General features: G+C 45.2%; 1 protein-coding gene across 4 annotated transcripts in view; it reads left to right on the forward strand.

The window, feature by feature from the left end:
* The window catches only part of CENPM (centromere protein M), a 167,677-nt gene that overhangs the window by 103,753 nt on the left and 38,878 nt on the right, over positions 1-25,046 (forward strand). For 3 of the 4 annotated variants that reach the window (XM_077452543.1, XM_077452547.1, XM_077452544.1), the window contains exon 3: positions 13,403-13,501. The exons of the other annotated variant lie outside the window; for it this stretch is intronic. In XM_077452543.1, coding sequence (XP_077308669.1) covers positions 13,403-13,501 — 99 coding nt within the window. The remainder of the gene's footprint in view (positions 1-13,402; positions 13,502-25,046) is intronic. 4 annotated transcript variants of the gene reach the window in all.

The raw sequence follows: 25,046 nt of genomic DNA on the forward strand, positions 1-25,046 counted from the left end.
AAAAGTTCCAACAGCGTTTCATAGGGCACGAGAAATAATTCTCCCTACCTTTTTTGTCCTACACCATCCAGCTCTAGGGAGAAGTTTTTTCATAGCCTGAACATGAGAAGGTGTTACCTACACTACACTAGAACACTCATGCGAGCGTTCAGAAAATCTAATTTGCTCTTTATTCTGTTCTCAGGACCACGTAAAGGGTATAGTTCTTCTAAAAATACTTTAGGTGGCTGCGGATGGCTATCAGTGAAGCCTATAGTGCTTCAGGGGCAGATCCTCCCACAGGGGTAGTGGCCCATTCAACGCAAGCAGTAGCAACATCCTGGGCGGAAGGAGCAGGGGCTTCTCCAGGTCGGATCTGTAAAGCGGCCACGTGGACAAGTTTTTCCACCTTCGCCTGCCACTACAGGTTGGCCTTGCTATCAGCATCGGAACAATCGTTCAGCAGGAAAGTCCTGCAGGCGTTGGTCCCACCCTAGAGTAAGCACACTCTTATCTCCAGGTGCTGTCCTAAAAGACGAAGGGAGAAAACCTTAGACTTACCAGTAACGTTTATTTCTACGAGTCTTTCAGGACCGCGCTGATTACCCGCCCTAATTGTATTATAAAATGTGGTGTTATTGCTATGTTCTGCTTATCTAATTTCAGCATGGCTGGAGGTACTCTATGAGCAACTGAGGCCATGGTGGAAGCGTCCAGTATTTAAAGAAAAGTGACTGCAGTGTTTCTTGAGAAAGTGGGTGGAGCTAAGCTATCTGCAGGTGCTGTCCTGAAAGACTCGTAGAAATACCGTTACCGGTAAGCAGTGATGTAAGTAACTGAGTTAAAATAAACGCAGTTACTTTATAGCAGGGGTCTCAAACTGGCGGCCCTCCAGCTGTTGCAAAACTACAAGTCCCATCATGCCTCTGCCTGTTGGAGTCATGCTTGTAACTGTCAGCCTTGCAATGCCTCATGGGACTTGTAGTTTTGCAACAGCTGGAGGGCCAAGTCCCATGAGGCATTGCAAGGCTGACAGTTACAAGCATGACTCCAACAGGCAGAGGCATGATGGGACTTGTAGTTTTGCAACAGCTGGAGGGCCGCCAGTTTGAGACCCCTGCATTAGAGGGTAACGAGTAATCTAACTGATTACTCTTCCCCTCATGGTAACTCAGTTCCCATTACTTGGGCAGAGCTACCCCAATTACATCTACTGCCCAGGAGGCCCCGCCGTTACCGCACTGCCTGGCCGTTCATTCCTTTACGGGGAGGGATGCTTTCGCCCGCTGAGCTTAGAAGAGGCTGAGACTCGGAGACTGTCTGGACCGCCCCATCCCATCCCACCTATCCAGAGAGAGAATGTAGGGAGGTTGGGTGGACACTGAAAAATGAAGTCAGCTGACACCAATTGCGTGAAGGGGAGGGTGTCTCTCCCCATGAGGGGAGGCATTCAAGTTACTGACTGATGATTCGAATTGCAGTGCAATCGATCCATCCCAAGTCCTCTGCTTCTTACTGATCCCATCCCTACCCACCCGCCATCACTTCTACTACAGAAGTGATGGGGGGGATAGGGTAGGGATGAGATTGGTGGTGGGGGATGGGATCAATAAGAGGCAGAGGTGTAGAGAAGTACTAACGCTGCCACCCCCCTCAACAAATGTTCTAAAATACTGTATATAGTGTTTTTATTCTTCTTCCGGTTAATATAAACATCTTTGATATTAAAGATGTTATAGAACGTAATTGCATTATAGAATATTTTAAAAAAAGTCAGTTACTTTGCTGAGTAACTAATTACTTTTACAATGTAGTAGTTGAGTTGCTAATGCAACTACTTTTTGGGAGAAGTAATTTGTAACTTATAAAGTAAGATGACCAACACTGCCGGTAAGTCTAAGGTGTGTTTTTATTTTTGTTTTTTTCTGACCAAAAATGCAGCAAGCAGGATTTTTTTTTGCCACATCAGTGAACACTTTCGGGAGACTTCAACTCTACGAATCATCGTAGCCCCAACTCATTTCGACATCATTGTAGCAATTATCTCTTGCATATGTGTGGGTTTTTTTTTTTTTTATTTGCCCTTCAGCCTACAAATACCTCTTCTCAAAATATACCTGTATTTACAGAATATTAACCCCCCCCGCCCACCCTAGGTCTCTTTCTTTTATCTAATGTCCTGACCATTCGGCCTGGAATCCTGCTATAATGCTTCTGCCCTCCTTTCAGCGTATCTCAATGTTCTTGGTATTTTTCTCAATCATTCCATCTCTTTACACACCCCGTTTCACCTATTTCTCCACTGTACTTTAAATACTCCAGATTATATATTTTATTTATTTTACTAAACCAGCTTTTCAAAGAGGGACTCTCTGGGTCCTTCCACTGAAATGAAATGAAAACATCCATTTCTTATGTTTAATGGACATGGTGGTCCCATGAAGCAGGCACACCCTTGGATCTTCTGGGATTTTTAACCCCGTTATTTCTTCAATAGTTAGCAAAACTTCCTTCCAGAATACTTAAATTTTAGGGCATAACCACCAAATATGGAGCATAGAGCCCATTTCTGAGCATCCCCTCCAGCATAAGTTAGAGAACCCTCCTTGAAACTGATATATTCTATCTGAGGTTATTTACCACCAGGCCATACACTTATAGTTCATCTCCAATAAGCTACAGTCTGGAGAAATCGCATGCGGAATCCTTAATATTTTATCTACCTCTGCCTCTGTGCAACCTGTCCCAATCTCTTTATTCCATTTCTTTAATATATAAGGGGGGCTCCGATATTTTTAATCCATTCAGAATTTTATATATCTTTGCAATCCCTCTCTTTCCTTCAGTCACCACACACAGCCGCTCTAATGGGAGCAGGCTGTCTGCTGGTCTAATCGGATGTGGGAGGGATTCCACAAAGTGTTTTAGCTGGGCATACCTCCACCAGTTTATTTCTAACAAGTCTTTCTTCTTCAGTTCCTGAAACGTACAAATTGTACCTTTTTTTTATTAATATATTTTAATTATGTGTCCTTATTCTTGAACCACCCTCCATGTATCCCTTCTTTTCCTGGTGCAAAATAATTAATATCACAAAGTGGTAATATTAGGGAATTATAATTATAAAATCACATTTTTGTTTTTTTGTGCACCCTATCCCATATAACCATTGCTGTCTGTGAAATCATGTGTGTGTATTGATCTAAACCTCTTAATTGTGGTGGGATCCATATCGCTTTACCTAAAGAAACGTGACTAATCCCCTTTTCTAACTTGACCCAGCGTTTCTCTTTTTAATCTGTGACCCATTCCACCACTCATGCCAATAAAATTGAATAATAGTAGAATTTAATATCAGGGACCCCCAAACCCCCTTGAGTCTTATCTCTAGAGAGTATTCCCTAGTATGCCATACTTTTTTAAGGTGTTCAATAGAATCAAGAGGGTTGTCCTAGGGCTAGTAACATAAAACAAAACATTATCGGCATAAGCTGCTATTTTATGTACTTCATTGCCAACCTGTAATCCCGTAATATGGGGATTCGATCTTATCCTAGCCAATAATGGTTCCATTGACAAAATAAATAATAAAGGAGAGAGGGGACAACCCTGCCGCATCCTGTTGAACATCTCAAAGGGCCGCGAAAAGGACCCGTTTTATTTTGACCCTTGCTGTGAGTTTCTTGTATAGGGCCCTTATCCGGCCTAACATCTTGGGACCAAGTCCTGTCGTATCTCCCAGTCTACCCCTATCCCGTTCATTTAAGATACCATTTTAGGCACCAAGAGATCACAACATTTTTTGTAATAAGCCATCGTGAACCCATCTGGGCCTGGGCTTTTCCCGGAGGCTGACTCTTTTAGCATTCTGGATGTTTCTAATTAACTTATGGGATCCTCCAGGGGGCCGGCTTTGTCAGGGTGTATTTTTTTTTTCAGACCACATCCCTCAAAAAAAACTCTGGTGTTACCTATTCTATTTTTAGCAATATCTGTGGGTCTTTTTGATTTGAGTATAAGCCCGGGCGATCTCTGGCGTAGAGAAGACCTTTCCCCTTTTCCCTGTTTTGTGTACTTTCAATAAAATTGCCATTCTTCCTCTTTTTTTAGCATTTTAGTGAGGCATTTACTCGACGTCCCCCCACTGGCACCTCTCTTTCTTATACCGATGATATATAGCTCTGTTCGTGTTTGCATAGGAGTTTGCCTTTAGACTGCGGAGAATTTTGTCATATTGCTGATTTAACCGGTTTAATTCCTCCCGTAGTTTGCTAAGGGTTATAGACTTGTTCTGGTTGGTGTCATGTTTGTTCTGGGATTCTAATCAATGTATCTCCGACATAAGGGAATTGAGTTTGAACTTATAACATTTTTTTGCCCTAGCACCTAGCTGAATCAAAATACCTCTCATGTATGCTTTATGAGCAATCCATAGGGTGTGAGGGTTGTCAACAGAAGATGCATTAGTGTGACAGAAGTCATTAAGATGTTGAGTGACCATTTTAGAGCTGGTAGGCTCTTGTAGTAGGCGAACGTTACAGCGCTAGTTGGGAACAGAGAGGGAGGCATTCTTCTCTGCTATAGTTATGGTAATTGCAGCGTGATCGGACCAGGTGATATTGTGTATTGTGTATCATGTATGTGATGAGGATATCTTTTGTAACAGCCACTTATCAGACACAAACATGTTGATACGGAAATACGTACGATGTCTGGGAGAGAAGTAAGTGTAATCTTTTTCACTCACATGTTGGCATCTCCAGACATCATACAGTTCCTCTGAATGAAGCAGTTGACATAAGGAGGCATTACGGCCTGTCACCTGAGAGCTGTTGTCTAAGTGAGGGTCTATTGTCAAGTTAAAGTCCCCACATATCAAAAGTTGTCCGTATTTCACAGAGGCGATGCATTTAAAGTGTTTGTAAGAATCTAAGTCGGTGAGAGTTCGGTGCATATAATACCACCAATGTATGTGGTTGTGCGTTGATGTCGTGGGTAACAATGATGTACCTGCCTTGTGAGTCCAAGATGGATTCCTTTAGATGAAAAGCAAGGTATTTTCGAATGGCTAGGAGAACGCCTTTTTTCTTTTCCTGGGCACATGCCACATATACGTAGGGATAGTCTTTTATGGGAGCATTTGGGAATGCTGGAGGCTTGAAAGTGTTTCCTGGATGCTGAGTATGTCAGCTTTGTGCTTGCGTGCTTCCTTCCACATAGAGAAACGTTTAGCGGGGTGGTTTAGGCCCCTAGCGGGAGTGACAGGCAAGTGAAAGTCATGTTGTAATGTCATGGATGTGTGATGATGATGTGGTGCTGCTATTCACTGATATGACGAGTTTGTGGTGCTCGCTGGTTTGCTTCTTCGTGCCCATTGTCGTCTTTGGGTGGAGATTATATCCAGTAGCGATTATCTGGTGTTTTCCAATGTGCTGTATACCGTATAGGGGGAGAGAGAAACAAAATGGTACAAAAAACATAAACCTGAACATAGGTTAGAGTAAAAGAGGATCCTTTATTAGAGCAGAGTAAAATAAATTCAATTTATGTAGGAGGGGAAGGAAGGTATGGATAACTTTCCTCTAACTGGGGGGGTTGTGCTCTGTTGGGCAATATGTGAAAGAGCTATGTTCCACCACCATGTTTTTTAGTGTTCCTTCTGTGTGATGCCACCTGCCATTCCGGTTCCACGGTCATCGGCGGTATTGGTTGGGTTGGTGCAGATGAAGATTCAGGAAGTATGCCCCATTTGGCGTAAGGCAGCCAGACCTTCTTCTAGTGTCGACACTGTGGTTGTTACTCCATTATGGGTAATGGAAAGTGTAGCCGGGTATTTCCATATACGTAGAATCCGATGGTTTCTTAGCACTAGTGATTGTTGCCAGGTTTTGGCAGCATTGAAGGCCGTGTCTGGATAAATCATGTGGGAGCTGAATTGTCGCATATACATCTGGTAATTGCTCAGCTATCCCGAATGATGTCTTCAGTAATTCATTCACGTGGTAAAAATGTACTCTTAAAAGGACATCCCTGGGAACATCAGCAGCCAGAAAAGATGGTTTAGGTAATCTCTGGATCAGATAATTTGTTAGATCTTGTGCTGGCGCCAAGGAGGAAAATAGGCTCTGTATAAATTGTTGCAGTTGGTTGGGTGGCACAGACTCAGGGATGCCTCTGATTTTGATGTCATTTCTCCTGGATCTGTCTTCCAGGTCAGAAATCTTGTCTTTTAACCATGTAATTTCTTCATTTTGTGCATTATGGGAATACACTAGAGTATTAAAGGCTGCAGAGTTTTCCCCCATGGTGTTTTCCACATGATCTAGTCTACTTCCTAAGACCTGCACTTCCATTTGGCACTGTTTCACAGTGGACACTAAGTCGGCCTTCAGGGATGCCCTGAGTGACAACATCATATCCTTCATTTCAGTATCTGACACAGGCTGTCCTGTAGTGGGGAAAGCTGATATGGGGTCTGATACTGAGGTGGTTCTTTGGGGTGTCTGGTGATCACTCACCTCCATGTCTGGGGCCGCTGGGTCTCTGGGTGGAGAGTGTTTGCAGGCTTTTGTTTTCACAGGGCTCCTTGTGGTCGGGCAGGAGGAGGTGCTGCTGTTGCCCCCTTAGCCCCCTGTTATCGATATGCTGGCCACATCCTGCCGCCGGCGCCATCTTGTGGTGGCCTGGGAATCGTGGGCAAGAATGGGGGCAGCTTGTTCGTCCATGCTGCATCCTTCCTGCGCCGGGTCATCTTGCGGCTGTTCCCAGAAATTTAAAGGAGGTAGTCCGTTGTTGTTAGTGCGGTGGTGGGCTCAGCTAAATGCTGTCTCCCCCCCCCCCCCCATTTTAGAGCTCAGTCACTACCCCCACGCAATTTTGAAGCATGGCATGTTGGGTATCAATTTACTTGACGTAACATTTTTCACACTATAAAAAAAAATTGGGCTAACTACTGTTGTGTTTTTTTTTTTTTTTTTAATAAGAAAAAAAAGGGTTTTTTCCACAAAAAATATGCTTCTAAGACCGCTATGCAAATACGGTGTGACAGAGTATTGCAACGACCGCCATTTTATTCTCTAGGGTGTCAGAAAAAAATGTATAAATGTTTGGGGATTCTAAGTAATTTTCCCAAGTGTTCTTCCAGGACAGCCCTTGAGAGAGGGAGCTCCTCCCATCGACACAGGAAACACATTGCTACAGTTCAAAAGGCGGTCCCTCAGGTCCTTGGTTAGTCATTTGTGTTTCCTCCGTCGGAGGAACATGTTGCCAGGAACCTGGAGGCCCCTCTCAGGGGCTGCCTGAGAATCTGTAAGCCATAAGGGACCGGGTCCTGTTTTTTGGCTGCAGTAGGGTCCATACCTGTTTTTTGTGGCTCGGGTACTGTCCAGCTGAACCAGAGCAGACCTGTTACCCCCCTCCTTCCAGTGCCGAGGTGGCCAGGGGCAGAATGATGCCAGTTTCCCCCAGGAGCGGTGAGTGGAACCTTCCATCTCTGTTCCTTGTTGCGGTGGGGTCGGAGACGCCGAGCGTCATTTCTGGCGGAACCGCGTCATCACTGCGTGCCGAGACTTCCAGTTCCGGGTCTCTAGGGCACAGGGAGGAGAGGGAGAGCCCACGCTGTGCCTGTGCAGTCCCGACCAGCATCCAGCGATACAGGACTAGCGGCGGGATCCGGAGCGGCAGAGGGGGACCATGGAGGCCATTCCCCCGGACACTCCGGCGGAGGCAGGCACCATCCAATCCCAGGTAGGCTGCTGGGCATGCTATTACTCTGGTGGTTTAAGGAGTTGTGGTGTTTGTAGGCTGGGATCTGTAGTGCCCCACCGTGGTGGTTAACTCACAGTTAAGGATGTATGCAGTTGGTGGTGATTCTAAGGAGGGACATGGAGCTGACGCTAAAAACTGTGCCCTAATTGTGGGAATAGGTTGTCCTCTGGCTCTAACAAGGCCATATGCAAGCAATGCATTGCAAGCTTGCTTAAATCTGAGGCAGATTCCCCCTTGGCTAAATTTTGGGCTCCTTTAAAGAGGAAATGGCGTCGACTTTTAAGTCCCTCCGGGAGTTAATCACCGATGTAGGCTCAGCTGCCTCCACTAATAGAACTGCAATTTCCTCCTCACCATGCTTTACAACACCCAGCTCAGGGGAGCCCCGTATGGTCAGGGAGCCTAGCCCCACGTTGATTAGCCCTGATTCCTCTGATGCAGATTCTGATCTGGAAGAGGATCAAGCAACATCTAAAGCCTCAAAGTATAAGCTGTCTCTTGAGGAAGTAGATGAGCTAATGGGCACTATCTATGATACGCTGGAAATTGAGGAGGAAGAAACTCAGTTATCCAGACATAAGATGTATGAGGCTCTGGGGAAAAAGAAAGCAAGGGTTTTTCCGATACATAAAGTGCTTTCTGACCTTATCCTTAAGGAGTGGTCTGAACCAGATAAAAAGTTTTTCTTTCCTAATTCCCTTAAGAGAAGGTTCCCTTTTGATGAGAGCCCAGAGGCGGTCTGGAATAAAAATCCTAAACTAGACACCCCTCTGTCCGAAGTCTCAAAGCAGGCTGATCTGGCCTTTGAGGATATGGGCCATTTGAAAGATCCAAGGGACAGGAGAACAGACATTGTCTTAAAGAGGGCCTGGGATGCCTCTATGGCAGGCTTAAAACCAGCTCTAGCCACTTCTTGTGTAGCTAGAAACCTGGAGTTCTGGTTGTCACAACTGCAGGAACATCTAAAAGCAGGCACTCCTAGGGAGGAGCTTTTGAAATCCTTCCCTATGCTTTTCAAGGCCACTAGTTTCATCTCTGATGCCTCCACGGACTATGGACTTTACGGCTAAATCAGCAGCACTTTCAGTGGCAGCAAGGAGGTCAGTATGGATGAAAACTTGGGGGGGAGACATGCCGTCTAAAACCTGCCTGTGCAGCGTCCCTTTTACAGGAGACTTAGTCTTTGGGCCTGAGTTAGATTCCGCCTTAGAAAGGACGGCGGATAAAAAGAAAACCTTTCCCGCAAAAAAGAAACGTTTTCAAAGAAAAACTTTTCGTCCCTCTAAGGAACCCTCTAAATCAGAGAAGAGTTCAACCCCCAAAAAGCATTGGTCGGGACATAAGGGGAAAGGGGGCATACTTTTTAACCGCCCCAATCAGGACCCCAAACCCCAGTGACGTCAGGGTTCCTGTGGGAGGAAGATTAAGCAAATTTCTTCCACAGTGGGAAGAGACAACCTCGAACGAGTTTGTCTTAAATATAATAAAAAGGGGTCACCCCCTGGAATTCCACAGTAGCCCTCCCTCAAAGTTTTTGGTGACAAAACTCCCAAGTCACTCGGAAAAGGCCAGGGCCTTACCTTTACTGATAGGGGAGATAGTGGATCAAGAAGTATTGACACCAGTCCCTATTCAGGAACAAGGGGACGTTTTTTACTCGTACATTTTTGTGGTAAAAAAAAGCCGTCAGGGAGGTTCAGACTAATTATGAACCTCCGACCACTGAATCGCTCCATCCGTTACAAGAGATTTCGGATGAAGTCCATTTATTCCATAAAAAATCTCCTTCAGAAAGAGATATTTATGGCTACCCTGGATCTAAGGGATGCTTATTTGCATATCCCAATAAGGGAGGAGTGCCAAAAATTCCTTCGAAAGGCAGTGCAGATAGACACAAAAGTTTACCACTTTCAGTGCAGAGTGCTCCCCTTTGGTCTATCATCCTCCCCGAGGATCTTTACCAGGGTTCTGGGAGAGGCACTAGTTCCATTGAGGCTTCAGTCAGTCTTGATTATTCCCTATCTAGACGACCTGCTTTTAACAGCACATTCGGAGAGTCTTCTTTCTCAGGATCTGGAGTCGATTAGGGTGGATTGTCAGTCAGGAGAAATCCAAGACAACTCCGACACAGGAGATCCTGTATTTAGGTTATTGGAAGTCTGTAGATCAGAAAATTGTACTGCCGGAAGAAAAGATTTTGAATCTGTGGCAGAGAACATCTTTTCTTCAATGCAGCCCCAAATGTATGGTGAGGGAAGTAATGTCTGTCTTGGGTCTTATGACGGCAGCCATTCCAGCCATACAATGGGCCAGGTTCCACCAAAGAGACCTTCAGGGATTTCTGTTGGAACAATTAAAGGGCAGAGATCTGGAGGAGGAGGTATCGATCCCCTTAAAAATAAAATGCTCCCTCTGGTGGTGGAAGGACAGGGAGAACCTAAACAAAGGGGTTCATTGGGTCCTTCCTATCACTTCAACACTGACAACGGATGCGAGCAGCTGGGGCTTGGGAGCCCACCTCGGCTCAAGATGGGTCCAGGACAAGTGGACCCTGGAAGAGAAACGTTTCTCCTCCAATTGGAAGGAGCTAACAGCAATCCTAAGAGCTATCTTAGCCTTTCAGCCCACTATACAGGGTCACCATCTACAAGTCCGTTCAGACAACATGACGGCTGTATCATATATAAACAAACAAGGAGGTACCAGAAGTCCTCGTTTGATGTTGGTAGCCAAACGCCTTTTTCCAGTGGGCAGAAGCCAATCTGGAATCCATTTCTGCTGTACACCTGAAAGGGGAGCTGAACAGCACGGTGGACTTCTTGAGTCGACAAAGGGTTTCGAAACAAGAATGGTCCTTGCACCCAGAGGTATTCAATCTTATAACAACTCACTGGGGAAAACCATAAGTAGACCTTTTTGCGAGCAAACAGAATGCAAAGGTTCCCAATTTTTCTCGCTAAACCCAGGAGATCAGCCCCTGGCTGTAGATGCCTTGCAGACTCCGTGGACTCTGTCTGGCGTATGCATTTCCCCCTCTTCATCTCATTCCGAGGGTCCTAGCAAGATTCCTCACAGAGAAAACCTGTTTAATCCTAGTAGCACCGTTCTGGCCCAGGAGACCATGGTTCACAACGTTGCTACAATTGACAGACTGTCCTCCTCTAAGGCTTCCCTGCAGTCGGGACCTCCTGTCGCAGGGACCTCCTTATCATCCACAGGTGGCCACGCTGAAGCTTTCAGCATGGTTACTGAGGAGGAAATCTTAAGGAGTAAGGGCCTGACAGATGAGGTAATTGCGACCTTACTACAGAGTGGCAAGCCAGTCACGAGGGCCATTTACAAAAAAGTCTGGAGAAAATTTATTAGCTGGCTGAATAGCCGTGAGGAGATCAACATGAATACGGCTAATATTCTACGGTTTTTACAGGAAGGTGTAAACAAAGGGTTAACCCTAAGTACTATTAAGGTACAGATAGCTGCCTTAAGTGTGTATCTAGATGAACGTTTACAGGAAAATCCTTTTGTCGCTAGGTTCTGTAAGGCAGTTGCTAGACGTAAGCCGGTCGGAGTCAACATCCTGGGATTTAGCAGTTGTGCTAAAAGCTTTCTTGGGGTCACCCTTTGAGCCTATCTCAGAGGCCTCCCTAAGGCTTATTACATTTAAGACAGTTCTCCTGGTGGCAATCACTTCAGCCCGTAGGGTCAGTGAAATCAAAGCCCTTTCCATCAGGGAACAGTTTTTACAGATCCTAGAAGACAGTCATTCTAAAGACAGACCCTGGGTTCTTACCAAAGCTAGCATCTAGCTTCCATAGATCACAAGATTTTGTCCTCCCCTCATTTTGCCAAAATGCAGCAAATGAGAAAGAAGAACGTTTTAATTTATTGGATGTAAGGTGTATTCTAGAATATCTAAAAGTAACAAATCCATTCAGAATCTGACTCCCTTTTTGTACTTTTTTCTGGGCAGCGTAGGGGGCAAAAAGCTTCAAAAGTAACCATAGCTAGATGGATTAGGCTAGCTATAGCAGAGGGGTATAAGGCCTTGAATAGAGATCCTCCTGAGGGTGTGAAAGCTCACTCCACAAGAGCGTTGTCTGCATCCTGGGTAGAAAGAGCTGGTGCCACCCTGGAGCAGGTATGTAAAGCAGCCACATGGTCAAGCTTTTCCACCTTTACAAGGCATTACCGACTGGACCTAATGTCTAGTCAGGATCAGGCCTTTGGGAAGAAAGTCCTCCAGGCCGTGGCCCCCCCTAATCTGGTAAGTACTTGGGGATCCTCTCAAGGGCTGTCCTGGAAGAACACTGGGAAAACTGGAGTTAGTACTTACCGGTAACTCCTTTTCCGGTGGTCTTCCAGGACAGCACGATCTCACCCTTTGATTATAGTGATGTACTAATGTTATTACCTGTTATGGTTTATATGTTTTGCAGTTCCATCCTTCGGTTCTTGGTGAATGACTGACCAGCGACCTGAGGGACTGCGTTTGAACTGTGGCAATGTGTTTCCAGTGTCGATGGGAGGAGCTCCATCTCTCAAGGGCTGTCCTGGAAGACCACCGGAAAAGGAGTTACCGGTAAGTACTAACTCCAGTTTTCTAGCAAAAAACGTTTTTTAAAATTGTAAACAACAAATATAAAAAAGAGGCTCGGTTTTTACAGTTTTTAAGTGGTTAAGACCACGACAACTCAACGCACCAGTGTGAAGAGGTACATAGAATTTAAAGGGGATGCATTTTTCTTGAGCTTTTCTTGCGCTAGAGGTGCCAATGGCCAACAATAAATTCCTATTCATTAAAATTCATGATATTAAACATTTGAATATATATATATATATATATATATATATATATATATATATATATATATATATATATATATATATATATATAATATATATATATATATAGTTTAGGTAGTTAGCAAGGTTAAATAAAGACACCAGTTCAGCCTGTGTCAGATACTGTACTGAAGGATATGATGTCCCTGCAGGCTTAGTGTCCACTGTGAAACAATTTTTTTTTTTTTATAAACTGTCCTTTTACGGTTTCAGTTTTCGGCCAAGTCCATCCTGCATTTCTGGTTTCGACACCAAAATTTCCATTCCGTGCACCTCTAGTTATAAAGGCTAAACAATTATACCTTAATGGCATTCCTTGCGTTCAGAGCATCAGTATCCACCCTCCCTTTGTACTTGGCTGAGCCCTCATTCAAGCAAGCGCTATGCAGCTCTTCTCTCACCTCACTTGGTCTGTCACAGGCTGTGCTGAGGCAGTGGGAGCCATTGGCTCTCGCTGCTGTGAATCAAAGCAAGCGATGAGGGAGCTGGGCCGAGTCCCCTCTGTCTGTGTGGGACTTGCTGGAGAGAAGAAGCGAGGATGCTGGCGGCAGGCCTGAGAAGAGGAAAGTCAGAGATGAGTATACAGCTGTTTGTAAATGCAATTTGTTATCACAATCACCTTTTAAAGATTGGTATGCAAGAATGTATTCCATTTTGTATTTTGGTCTTAAAATCCCTTTAAGTGGTTCTTTCTGACCCATGTTAATATGCATATATGTATAGTTTTCTTTAAATGTTTGTCACAGCTCTAAAGAGAAATGAATGCCATTGCCTGTGTTTCAGATTGGTGATAGTGTGTTCTTGTCTTTTGCAGTCACATGACCCAGAGCCTGCCTTTGCCTTTTGAAGGCGATCACCTCCGTCCACGTTTTGACCTGGTTGTGTTTTTAATAAATCTACACAGTCAACACAGGTATGAAATAGTCACAGAAATGGGTTGCCAAAGGTAATATATATATAAAATGGGGAAATAGTTAAATCGTGAACATAATTCTTTAAAATAAATAAAACCAAGTGATTTGATTCCAATATCCGCTACCAGGATCCATTTTGCTCAGCTATACAAAAAAGATGGCAATCTAATTTATAACTAACCTTTGCAGTAAGGTGCACATGGAAGGACAATACATATTACCTACAGACAAAAAATTCCCAGCACACATGCCAGCTAGCCTGCACAGGGGAGCCTTAACATAGGCAATGCGGCTTCCATAAATGTGTGCAACTTAAACCTGTTTTTTAAAGTGAATAAAAGTTAGACCATGTCGGTTTGTTTTTGTGTTTTTTGTTTTTTTTGCAGACTAGCTGGTAAGCTCACGCAGATTCTCTGTTTGCAGAGCATATGTTTAAAATTTAAGACGGGCAACTTTATTCTTACAAAAGTCAACACTGAGTCTGTTACCTTTTTATTAGCTGTAGAATGCCTCCTCTGCATACCTAGTTTGATTTCCCTTTTTTTGCTGGAGACTTGAATTTAACTGGCTTCTGTGATAACCCACCTTGCCTGTTTGCATGGTATCTAAAAACAATGCCGTTAAGGCCATTGAAGTGCTTTCATTGGTGTCATTCTTAAAGCTGACATGTGGGGTAGCAAATGTGATCTAAATTCAAGAGACCTTTTATTTTCATTAGAATTTTGGCATGCTTTCTGTATTTGTAAGTGTACAGTGCGTGTTTATGACAGGCAGATGACCAGTGTTAATTTAGTTGACTAAAACATTTTAGTCGACTAAATTAATATTATTTTCTCTTATATTTACCGACCAACACAGCTCTCTGTAACAAAATGGGTTGTTAGTAGGGGTGCACCGAATGGGTTTTTTGGTGCCGATACCGAAAATGAAAAATACACTAGGCCGAAAACCGATACCGAAAACAACATATTGTTAAAAAAATATTTTTATACAGGAGATGGTCAGAGACTGGGGACATGGTACAGGAGATGGTCAGAGACTGGGGACATGGTCAGAGACTGGTAACATGGTACAGGAGATGGTCAGAGACTGGGGACATGGTCAGAGACTGGGAACATGGTACAGGAGATGGTCAGAGACTGGGGACATGGTCAGACACTGGGGTCATGGTACAGGAGATCAATGCAGCCTCACCAGTGTCCCCATTGCAGGCAGCCAGCGTGTCCCCCCCCCCCCCCCCTCCCAATGCGGCCAGCCTGTCAAGGGAAGAGGAGAGCCGCCACCCAGCCACCGCCCCATTTTCGGCTCCATTATCGGTCATTTTTTTTCTTTTGGCAATTTGCCGAAAAGGGCATTTTCGGCTGAAATTTCGGTGCATCCATAGTTATTAGCCCTATCACTGGAGATTACTAGGCAAAGTTGTAATACTACACTTCAGAACTTTTAGTTCTGCCCAGGGGGCGGTCCCTAGGCTACAATCCCCACAGCCTGCCCTAGCAGCCTCAGTTTTATTTTGCCTAGTGAAGGAGATACACCTAGGAACCCTGCGGGCCCATAGGTCCGTGTTTTTTTGATGCAGAAGCTTGGCTTTTTTTTGCGCAAGATGAATGATCCTGTGATCTTCTATCAACAGCCGGCTGGGTGACAGGTTGGTTCACTTATCCTTGTAGTCTCCCCAGTCCGGCCATCAAGCATGTGTAGGTCGCAGCTACGGCTCGGCAGGCCACGACATACCTCGGCTCCAGAGGTGGTCGGTGAGCTTTTATGCTCTGGGGCATACATATGACCGGGCTACTGATGTCTGCCTCACAGTATGCCAGGCCAGTAGACTTCCCTGTACTGATCAGGAGTTGGCTACAATGGAATGTCTCCCAGCTCTTCAGGACTGGTAAGTACAGCTTTCCCTGTCTCGGCAGGGTTGAGCAGCTGGGCATTCCCTGGGAGGTCAATTTGGGGGCCCCCCTCACCCCCTCTCCTCTCCCTTGTCCCTAACTCCCCTCCTTCCCCCCCCCCCCTCATGGGGGGGGGGCTGTACATGTACTGAGCGGTGTGTGTGCCCTGGGCTCTCACCTGAGTTCTGGCTGTGCTTAGGCGCCTGGGTCCTGTGTGCTTTAATCCCGGAGGGTGCCTGTGAGGTTTGCCCCTGTGTTGGTGCAGCGCTGTGTCTGCCACATGTTTTCTTTCTGCTTCTCATGGCGCTGGCTGGCGGCCATTTTCAGTGTGGGCAAAGGACAGCATGCTAAAGGCGGCCATTTTTACCGGTGATTCCCTATTCAGAACACTGGCGGCCATTTTCTTGAAGCCTGACCACAGGTTTTGTGCTCTAGCAGCAGCTCCTGTGCCCTCAGCTTCCTGTTTTGTCATCACAGATGCTGGGAGGCCTTCTGTGTAATCTGCACACGTGTGTCAGATCGCTCAGCGATCGTTCACCCATCGTGCTGACGGACTGGCACAGACACAGCTTTGGTCCCTCTGCATCTGGGAGTGATGGGGATCTACAGGCACTGCTGTAAAACAGTGCAGAGCTCCTCAGGGTGGTGGGTTAGAACCCCTCAGTCAGCGGCAGTAAGGAGGGTGGGACTTTCACTGTCCTAAGTCCCCTTCGGGTGGCAGACGGGTCAGCAATGCTTCAGAAACTGGTGTTTCTTCCCCCGAAATCCAAGCAATTGCAACCGGGTCACCTGCGGACTGCGCTGTCCCTATGGACACCCTGACAGCGGTCCTCAATTCATTCGTTGCCAAGATAGAGGCGGTGTGTGGGAAGAAGGTGCTAAAAAGCAGCCCCTGCGCCCCAATCACCAATGGCTAAAATGCTGGTCTGCTGACCAGGCATCCAAAAAAGCCCTAACAAACCTTCCTTTCTTTGGTGACCGGCTCTTTGGAGCCTTGTTGGATGACATTATTAAAAAGGCCACTGGTGGTAAGAGTACACTACTCCCACAGGCCAGGAAAGCTAAGGAGCCACGCCATAGGCAAGGGCCCTCTTTTTCCACTCACAAGTGGCTTTTTCGTCCGCCCGGAGCTTCGACAAAACGTCCCCAGCCCAACAGGACGCCCACGGACAGTCAAACGTCCCTGGAACCTCAAGCCTGCGAATAAAAGTGCTACCGCATGAAGGTTTGCCCCCATCCATGTCTCGGGTGGGGGGGTCTCCTTCGGGAGTTTGCAGCCTCCTGGTTATCTGACCAATGGGTCTGCGATCTGGTTTCCACAGGCTACAAGATGGTTTCTCTCTTGGCCGCCAAACAGATTCTTCCCCTCCAGCATGCTCGTATCCCCGGTTCGCCGGGAGGCCCTGTTGGGGGCGGTAAGGGATTTGCAGAATCGTGGGGTAATTGTTCCAGTTCTGGAATCGGAAAGCTTCCAGGGATTCTACTCAAATCTGTTTAGGTTCCAAAGAAGGAAGGGGTACGTCTGATCTTGGAGACAATGTGGGATCGTGGGCTACCTATACGATCTCCTCCTGAGAGCATCTTCCGCCTCAGAATTAGAGGAGGATGTGGCGATCACCATGCAGACCCTGCAAGAATTTGGGTGGCTGTTGAACCTAAAGAAGTCGGTGATTGTACCTACCCAGCATCTGGAGTACCTAGGTTTGCTGTTGGACTCCAGGGAAGCGAGAGTGTTTCTCCCTTCAGACAAGTTGCAGACTCTCAGATCCGTGGTCAAACTGCTGGTGGTCGTCGCTCCAGTTTTGCATGCGAGTACTGGGACTCATGGTAGCCTCATTTGAGGCAGTACCCTATGCCCAGTTCCACACCAGAGTGCTGCAGAAGGAAATCTTGTTAAAATGGGACAAATCTCATTTGTCCCTAGATCGACAGATCCAGGTGAGCCAGCCAGTCAGGGACTCTCTGATCTGGTGGTTGAGGTCCCCGGTGATTCAGTCCGGAAAATAGTTTCTTCCTCTGAAATTGACGGTGATCACTACGGACACCAGTCTATCCGGCTGCGGTGGAGTGATGGGGGTTCAGTCGGCTCAGGGCCTCTGGTCGACGAAAGAATCAGAGTTGCCGATCAATCTGCTTGAATTGAATGATCAGGCTGTGTCTCCACACTTGGTCGGTGAGTTTTCAAGGGTGTCCGATCAGAATACAGTCGGACAACGCCACGGCTGTGGCATACGAAATCACCAAGGGGGAACAAGAAGCTCAGCCGCTGCTCGGGAGGTTGCTCACATACTTCGGTGGGCAGAGCAACACGTACCGGCCCTGTCAACCATTTACATTCCGGGGGTGGAGAACTGGCAGGCGGACTATCCGAGTCGACAGATGCTGGACCCAGGAGAATGGGCATTGCATCCAGAGACATTCAAGCTGCTGTGCCTGAAGTGGGGAATATCAGATGTGGATCTACTGGCCTCCCGTCTCAATCGGAAGGTGCCAAGATTCGTGTCCAGGACGAGAGATCCATGGGCAGACGCATCAGATGCGCTGGTGGCTCAGTGAGATCAGTACCAGCTGATTTACGTTTTTCCTCCACTGAAACTGTTGCCACGTCTACTTCGCAGAGTGGAAGCCGAGGAGATCCCAGTAATACTGGTTGCCCCAGATTGGCCTCAGCGTCTTTGGTATGCAGACCTGGTGCGTCTGGCAGATGCACCCTGGCGACTCCCGTTGCGAGAGGACCTCCTATCTCAAGGTCCAATTTTCCATCCTGCTTTACCACCGCTGGCTTTAATAGCATGGCTATTGAGAGCCAGGTGTTGAGGAACCGGGGTCTTTTGGACTTGGTGATTCCAGCTATGTTGAGGGGACAGAAATCTTCTTCTCAGAAGATATACCATCGTACCTGGAAGGCCTACATCTCCATGTGTGAGGAGAAGGGATGGCATCCACGATCCTTTTTCCATATCCAGGATCCTGCTGTTTCTCCAGCAGGGAGTGGACCAGAGATTGGCATTAAGCACCATCAAAGGGCAAATCTCAGCCTTGGCTGTCTTTTTCCAATTACCCCTGGCATCGCAAGCCTTAGTGAGTACCTTCGTTCAGGGGGTCCACCGTTACCCCCATGGGATTTGAACCTGGTGTTGTCGGCGCTTCAAAAACCGCCGTTTGAGAATATCAGGGAGATTCCCCCTTTGACTCTTTCCCAGAAAGTGGTCTTTCTAGTGGCCATCACCTCGGCCAGGTGGGTTTCGGAATTGGCGGCCTTGACCTGTAAGTCGCCCTATCTGGTTATCCACAGGGATAAGGTGGTGTTGCGTCTGCAACTGTCCTTTCTACCGAAGGTGGTCTCGGCTTTTCATATCAATGAGGACATTGTATTACCATTGCTGTGTCCTAAGCCAAAGCACCCTAAAGAGGTAGCCCTGCACGCTTTGGACATGGTTAGGGCCCTGAAGGTGTATTTGGCTGTCACGGCTCCCTTTCGGAAGTCAGACTCGCTGTTTGTTTCGGTGGCTGGTCCAAAGAAGGGAATGGCAGTCTCGTCGGCCACCATTTCCAGGCGGATCAGACAGATTGTAGCCTACGTCTTGAAGGGGCAGGTGCCCCCCCTTTCTGGTCACGGTCCACTCTACAAGGGCAATCGGAACGTCTTTGGCCTTTCGACACCAAGCGTCGTTCGCTCAGGTGTGTAAGGCGGCGACCTGGTCGTCTGTCCATACGTTTACCAAGTTTTACAAGGTAGACGTCAATGCATCGGCGGAAGCCTGTTTTGGCCGCAAAGTTTTGCAGGCGGCTGTATAGTTGCAATTAAATATGCTATCTTTATTTTTTCCTAGTTTTTCGATAAAAATGCAGTACTGTTATGTTAATGCACTGTTGCATTACTTACGCAGTTCAATGCGGTCTTGGATCACTCCTGTTGAGGATACCCTGTTATTTCGTGGTGGTTTTCCACGCACTGCTGTTTTTTCTTGTGGGTTTAGTTTCACTAGTTACCAATTGCCAGGGTGGATAAAGTTTTTATGCTGTTTTTCCCACCCCTCGTTTGGCACTGCTTGGGGACGTCCCATTTTGTTAAGAGAGGAGTTGTCGGTCGGTGAATATAAGGGACAATAGGATTTTTTTGTACTCGCCGTAAAATCCTTTTCTCTGTAATTCACTGACTGACACAGCACCCACCCCTCCTTTTTCTCTTTGTTATACTGCTTGTTGACGTACTGAGTCTGCTAGGGCAGGCTGTGGTGGTTGTAGCCTAGGGACTGCCCCTGGGCGGAACTAAAAGTGCTGAAGTGTTGTATTACAACTTTGCCTTGTAATCTCAAGTGATAGGGCCAGCAACCCATTTTGTTACAGAGAGGAGCTGTCGGTCGGTGAATTACAGAGAAAAGGATTTTACTGTAAGTACAAAAAATCCAGTTTTTTGCCAGTGCCTAAGGTGTTGGTCACGAGTAAAGATATGCTGTGCTGAGCTCCACTGGAGCAATCTTTGCTGGGGCTAGCCATGCAGCTGAATCCATTCAAAATGTCTTTTTAGGCCAAATTGAATGGTACCTGGGCCTCATGTCCGAAACAAGGTCTTGCCTGTAAACGCTTCTCTTTAGAGAGCTGGACCCCGGAATCCAGTACTTTTAGTAGTAAGGCCATAGTTTTATTGGCAGTGGTGCTATTACAGGTCCAGTATTGTGGGTTTCCTTGTGGATCCCCGGCTCCTGAAGAGTGAAGATTGGGTCTGTTGGTTTTACCACAGAAAACCCTGCAGTGGGAAAGGTAAGTGGAGTTTTTCTAAGAAATGTTTTAATTTTCTTATGAATGTCTCCTTTGAATTAGTAAATGTTGTAATGCTTATGTGTCCCAACTGGGGGTTGTATAGAGCACATACCTTCTCACACTTCCTCCAGAGAGCTCACAATGTGTCCGGAGCAGCAGTTTCCATTTTCCTCCAGCAGCACTTCTGACGTGTCAATTGCGGAAGAGTCAGCTTTCACAATCTGTAAGACTGATGTCTCCTCAAGCTGTGCATGCTTTTTCCTGTCCATTTTTTGTTGGAAAAAATGTTTCTGTATCTGGAGAATCACCCAGATGAGCATTATTTTCTATTCTGAAATGTTTTCACGCTTTATCCTATGGTAGATAAAATTCACTAAGCGGGATATACCAGCAATTAACGCTACTATATCCTTTGTGAGTACGTTTTGACTTGTGCAGGAGATATTACTCAAATTCTTAGGGATCCAATGTATAAAAGGTTGGAATTCCTATTGAAAAATACTTTTTTTTTCTCTGGCAGGTTGAGTGTCTCAGCCTGCGCTGACAGTAATTTGTTAATCGTTGAGAAACCAGTTTTGACAGGTGTTTACCCCAGGAGGCAGCTTTATGTTTGCAATAATTGCTATGACAGATTGTGCTAAGCGTCATGCAAGAATCTCCTGGCTAGCCGTCCCTTTTGCGGTAAGACCGCTATCTGGGGATATTTTGGATATATCCAAAGAATTTCTAGCAAAATAAAGATACTCCTTTTGCCTTTTAAGTGAATTTTTTATTTATTTTTTTCAAAAACTCCTTTTGTGCCAGGGACATCAGCCTCCAGGCAGTCACGACGGCCGCCGCCGTCGTCAGATTCAAAGGGTAATCCTCAGGGTTAACCCCAGGGACAAAAGAGGTCTTGAGGGAGGAAGCCTACAAGATGCTGTAGCCGCCTTTATGAGGAGGTGTCCCTGCTTGCTCAATAGGGAGAATTCTTCCATCGTTCTCAGGGATCTGCAGAAGGAATGTTAAGATGAATGGGGAACTTACTCAAAAGCTCCAACGTACAAACTGGAGTTCCAAGAAGTTTCCGTCTCCTCGTTTTCTCAGTTCAAAGGATCCAGAGAAAAAAAAATCTTTCTCTAGCATTGGTTCATCTTTTCGCAAAAAAGTGTTCATTGTGGCCCCATGTAAGGGCAGAGATTGGGATTTGGTTAAATCTAAATGGACATTCTAGATCTCAAAAAATCTAAAATTCAATTGCTGATTATCATCTCCCCTTTTTGCATGAAGATGCATATTTCCATATGCCCATTTCCTCACTCACTAGTAATGTTTTCTTTCAAAGTGGAAAATCTTCTTTTTCAGTGTGTAGCTCTGATTTCCAATCTAGCTGCTACACCTTGCTTTTCTAGCCAGATTGAAGGCCCCATGTATAATTATGATTTACCTAGTTAGACCAGACGGTAGCCCGCTTAGACCAAAAGTATGGTCCCCACTTCCTTCACCTCGATATATTCCTGTCAATATGTCAAGGATGAGGAATCCCAGACATAGATTTGTTTGCGTCCAGGATCAACAAAAGATTCACAACTTTGTGTCAAGAACAAAGGATCCGCTACCCTGTTTCCCCTAAAATAAGACCTAGCATGAGTGTCGGTGATGGCTACAATATAAGCCCTACCCCCAAAATAAACCCCACCCTCTTTCCCCAAAAATAAGCCCTACCCTGAGAATAAGACATAGAAGGACTTTAACTAGGGCTTATTTGGGGGGTAGGGCTTATATTGCAGCCATCGTCGACAATCACACTAGGTCTTATTTTAGGGGAAACAGGGTAGCATGTGCAACAGATGCCTTGCTATTCCCATGGAATCAGTTTTCACTGATTTTGTGCATTCCCTCCTATTCTGCCTGCATCCAGCAGGGTCCAAGAAATCTTGGTATGCAGAGATCGTAGAGATAGCAGTAGGGAACCCATGGATCCTACTGCCATTCCAGCGATCTATGGCATATGTAAGCTCATAAATGCATCATAATCCACATAGGCTTGTTGATTTTAACAGAGCGCTTATGAGAAAGAATACTCTGGTGGAGCTGCCTATTCAAGTGCACATCTTGGTTAAACACATGGACTTTTATGGGTTTATTGCCCGCTTTTCTTTTTTTTGTATGCTTTCCACCTACTTTGTGTGTGTGTGTATGTGTATGTATATGTATATATATGTATATATATATATATATATATATATATATATATATATATATATATTATGTGTGTGTGTGTGTGTGTGTGTGTATATATATATATATATATATATATATATATATATATATATATATATATATATATATATATATATATATATAGCCTCGCCTCCTTCGGCCCCCTTGAACTTTTCAACCTTTTGCCACATTTCAGGCTTCAAACATAAAGATATAACATTTTAATTTTTTTGTGAAGAATTGCCAACAAGTGGGACACAATTGTGAAGTGGAACGAAATCTATCCGTCGAGAGACTGAAATTCTTGCCCATTCTTCCTTGCAAAACAGCTCGAGCTCAGTGAGGTTGGATGGAGAGCGTTTGTGAACAGCAGTTTTCAGCTCTTTCCACAGATTCGCGATTGGATTCAGGTCTAGACTTTGACTTGGCCATTCTAACACCTGGATACGTTTATTTGTGAACCATTCCTTTGTAGGTTTTGCTGTATGTTTGGGATCATTGTCTTGTTGGAAGATAAATCTCCGTCCCAGTCTCATGTCTTTTGCAGACTCCAACAGGTTTTCATCCAGAATGAAGAAAAGCAGGCCCAAACCATGATGCTGCCACCACCATGTTTGACAGTGGGGATGGTGTGTTGAGGGTGATGAGCTGTGTTGCTTTTACGCCAAACATATAGTTTTGCATTGTGGGCAAAAAGTTCGATTTTGGTTTCATCTGACCAGAGCACCTTCTTCCACATGTTTGGTGTGTCTCCCAGGTGGCTTGTGGCAAACTTTAGACGAGACTTTTTATGGATATCTTTGAGAAATGGCTTTCTTCTTGCCACTCTTCCATAAAGGCCAGATTTATGCAGTGTACGACTGATTGTTCTATGGACAGACTCTCCCATCTCAGCTGTAGTTCTCTGCAGTTCATCCAGAGTGATCATGGGCCTCTTGGCTGCATCTCTGATCAGTCTTCTCCTTGTCTGAGCTGAAAGTTTAGAGGGACAGCCAGGTCTTGGAAGATTTGCAGTGGTCTGATACTCCCATTTCAAAATGATCGCTTGCACAGTGCTCCTTGGGATGTTTAAAGCTTGGGAAATCTTTTTGTATCCAAATCCAGCTTTAAACTTCTCCACAACAGTATTACGGACCTGCCTGGTGTGTTCCTTGGTCTTCATGATGCTCTCTGCGCTTTCAACAGAACCCTGAGACTATCACAGAGCAGGTGCATTTATACAGAGACTTGATTACACACAGGTGGATTCTATTTATCACCATCAGTCATTTAGGACAACATTAAATCATTCAGAGATGCTCGCTGAACTTCTGGAGTGAGTTTGCTGCACTGAAAGTAAAGGGGCCGAATAATTTTGCACGCACCACTTTTCAGTTTTTTATTTGCTAAAAAAGTTTAAATTATCCAATAGATTTCGTTCCACTTCACAATTGTGTCCCACTTGTTGGCGATTCTTCACAAAAAATTTAAATTTTATATCTTTGAAGCCTGAAATGTGGCGAAAGGTTGAAAAGTTCAAGGGGGCCGAATACTTTCGCAAGGCACTGTGTGTGTATGTATATATATGTGTGTGTGTGTATAATGTATAATACTATATATATAACTGATCAATTCACTCTTATTATCAGTTATGTATTATTTTGTCTAGTCCCTATAGTTTAGTTAGTCTATCTATACTCCAAGCACATGCTATCGTTAATATCACAATACTACCACAATTAGCTATGAAATCGATACACGGTCTAAGATCAATCAAATCTCATTTATTTCCCAAGGAAATAAGAAAGCTTACATTAGGTATCAATACAGGTTACAAGAATACATAGCACAATCAGAGTACAATACAAGCAATACTTATCAGATCTGTGCAGCTAAGCCTCATGATGGAAGTGAGAGACCGAACTCATTGTTGAAACCCTTTTTGATAAACATACCTCAGCCATACCACACCCCATTGCCCACCCTATTTTGCCTGTGGACCAATCAGCGTCTCTGGGGCGTCTCCTCCCCCAGGCTAACCACCTCGGACAGTCCTGCCATAATTGGCCTCTGGGGGGCAGTGTCTGCCCATGAATTGCAACTGCTCCGACTGGGTTCCCATCTTGTGGTTCGATCTCGGACGCCCCTCCCGCTCATTATATTCCTATTGTCCTTACAGACAGACCGGTGCCGTCGTTGTCCTAAACGTCTTTGAAGCTGTGTGCACACCAGGTGGGCTGAAGATAAACTCCTTCGATTCTGTTTTGGTGCCACATTCCTCTATCCTTTAAACATGTGGGACTGCAAATATCAATATGGCTGAGTTCGGCTGTACAACAGATGTGTAGAACTTTATATGTATAACATTAATTCCTGTTCGATTCCAACAATATATATATATATATATATATATATATATATACATACATACATACATACATACATACATACATACATATAATTTCCCCGCAAAATTGTTGCTTTTTTGTTTATAGTGCAAAAAATTAAAACGCAAAAGGTGATCAAATACCACCAAAAAGAAAGCTCTATTTGTGGGGAAAAAAAGACGCACATTTTGTCTGGCGAAGAGGGGGGGGGGGGCTATATGATTTCAATATGCTAATACCATACCGGTGACCCCACAATAGGGATAAAACTTTTTCGCAAAAGGGATTTTAGCAAGACTCGTCGCCACTCATTAAAATTA

The sequence above is a fragment of the Lithobates pipiens genome, unplaced genomic scaffold, assembly GCF_037356315.1.
Source record: "Lithobates pipiens isolate NorthernLeopardFrog02 unplaced genomic scaffold, aLitPip1_a1.2 Scaffold_23, whole genome shotgun sequence".
NCBI lineage: Eukaryota > Metazoa > Chordata > Amphibia > Anura > Ranidae > Lithobates > Lithobates pipiens.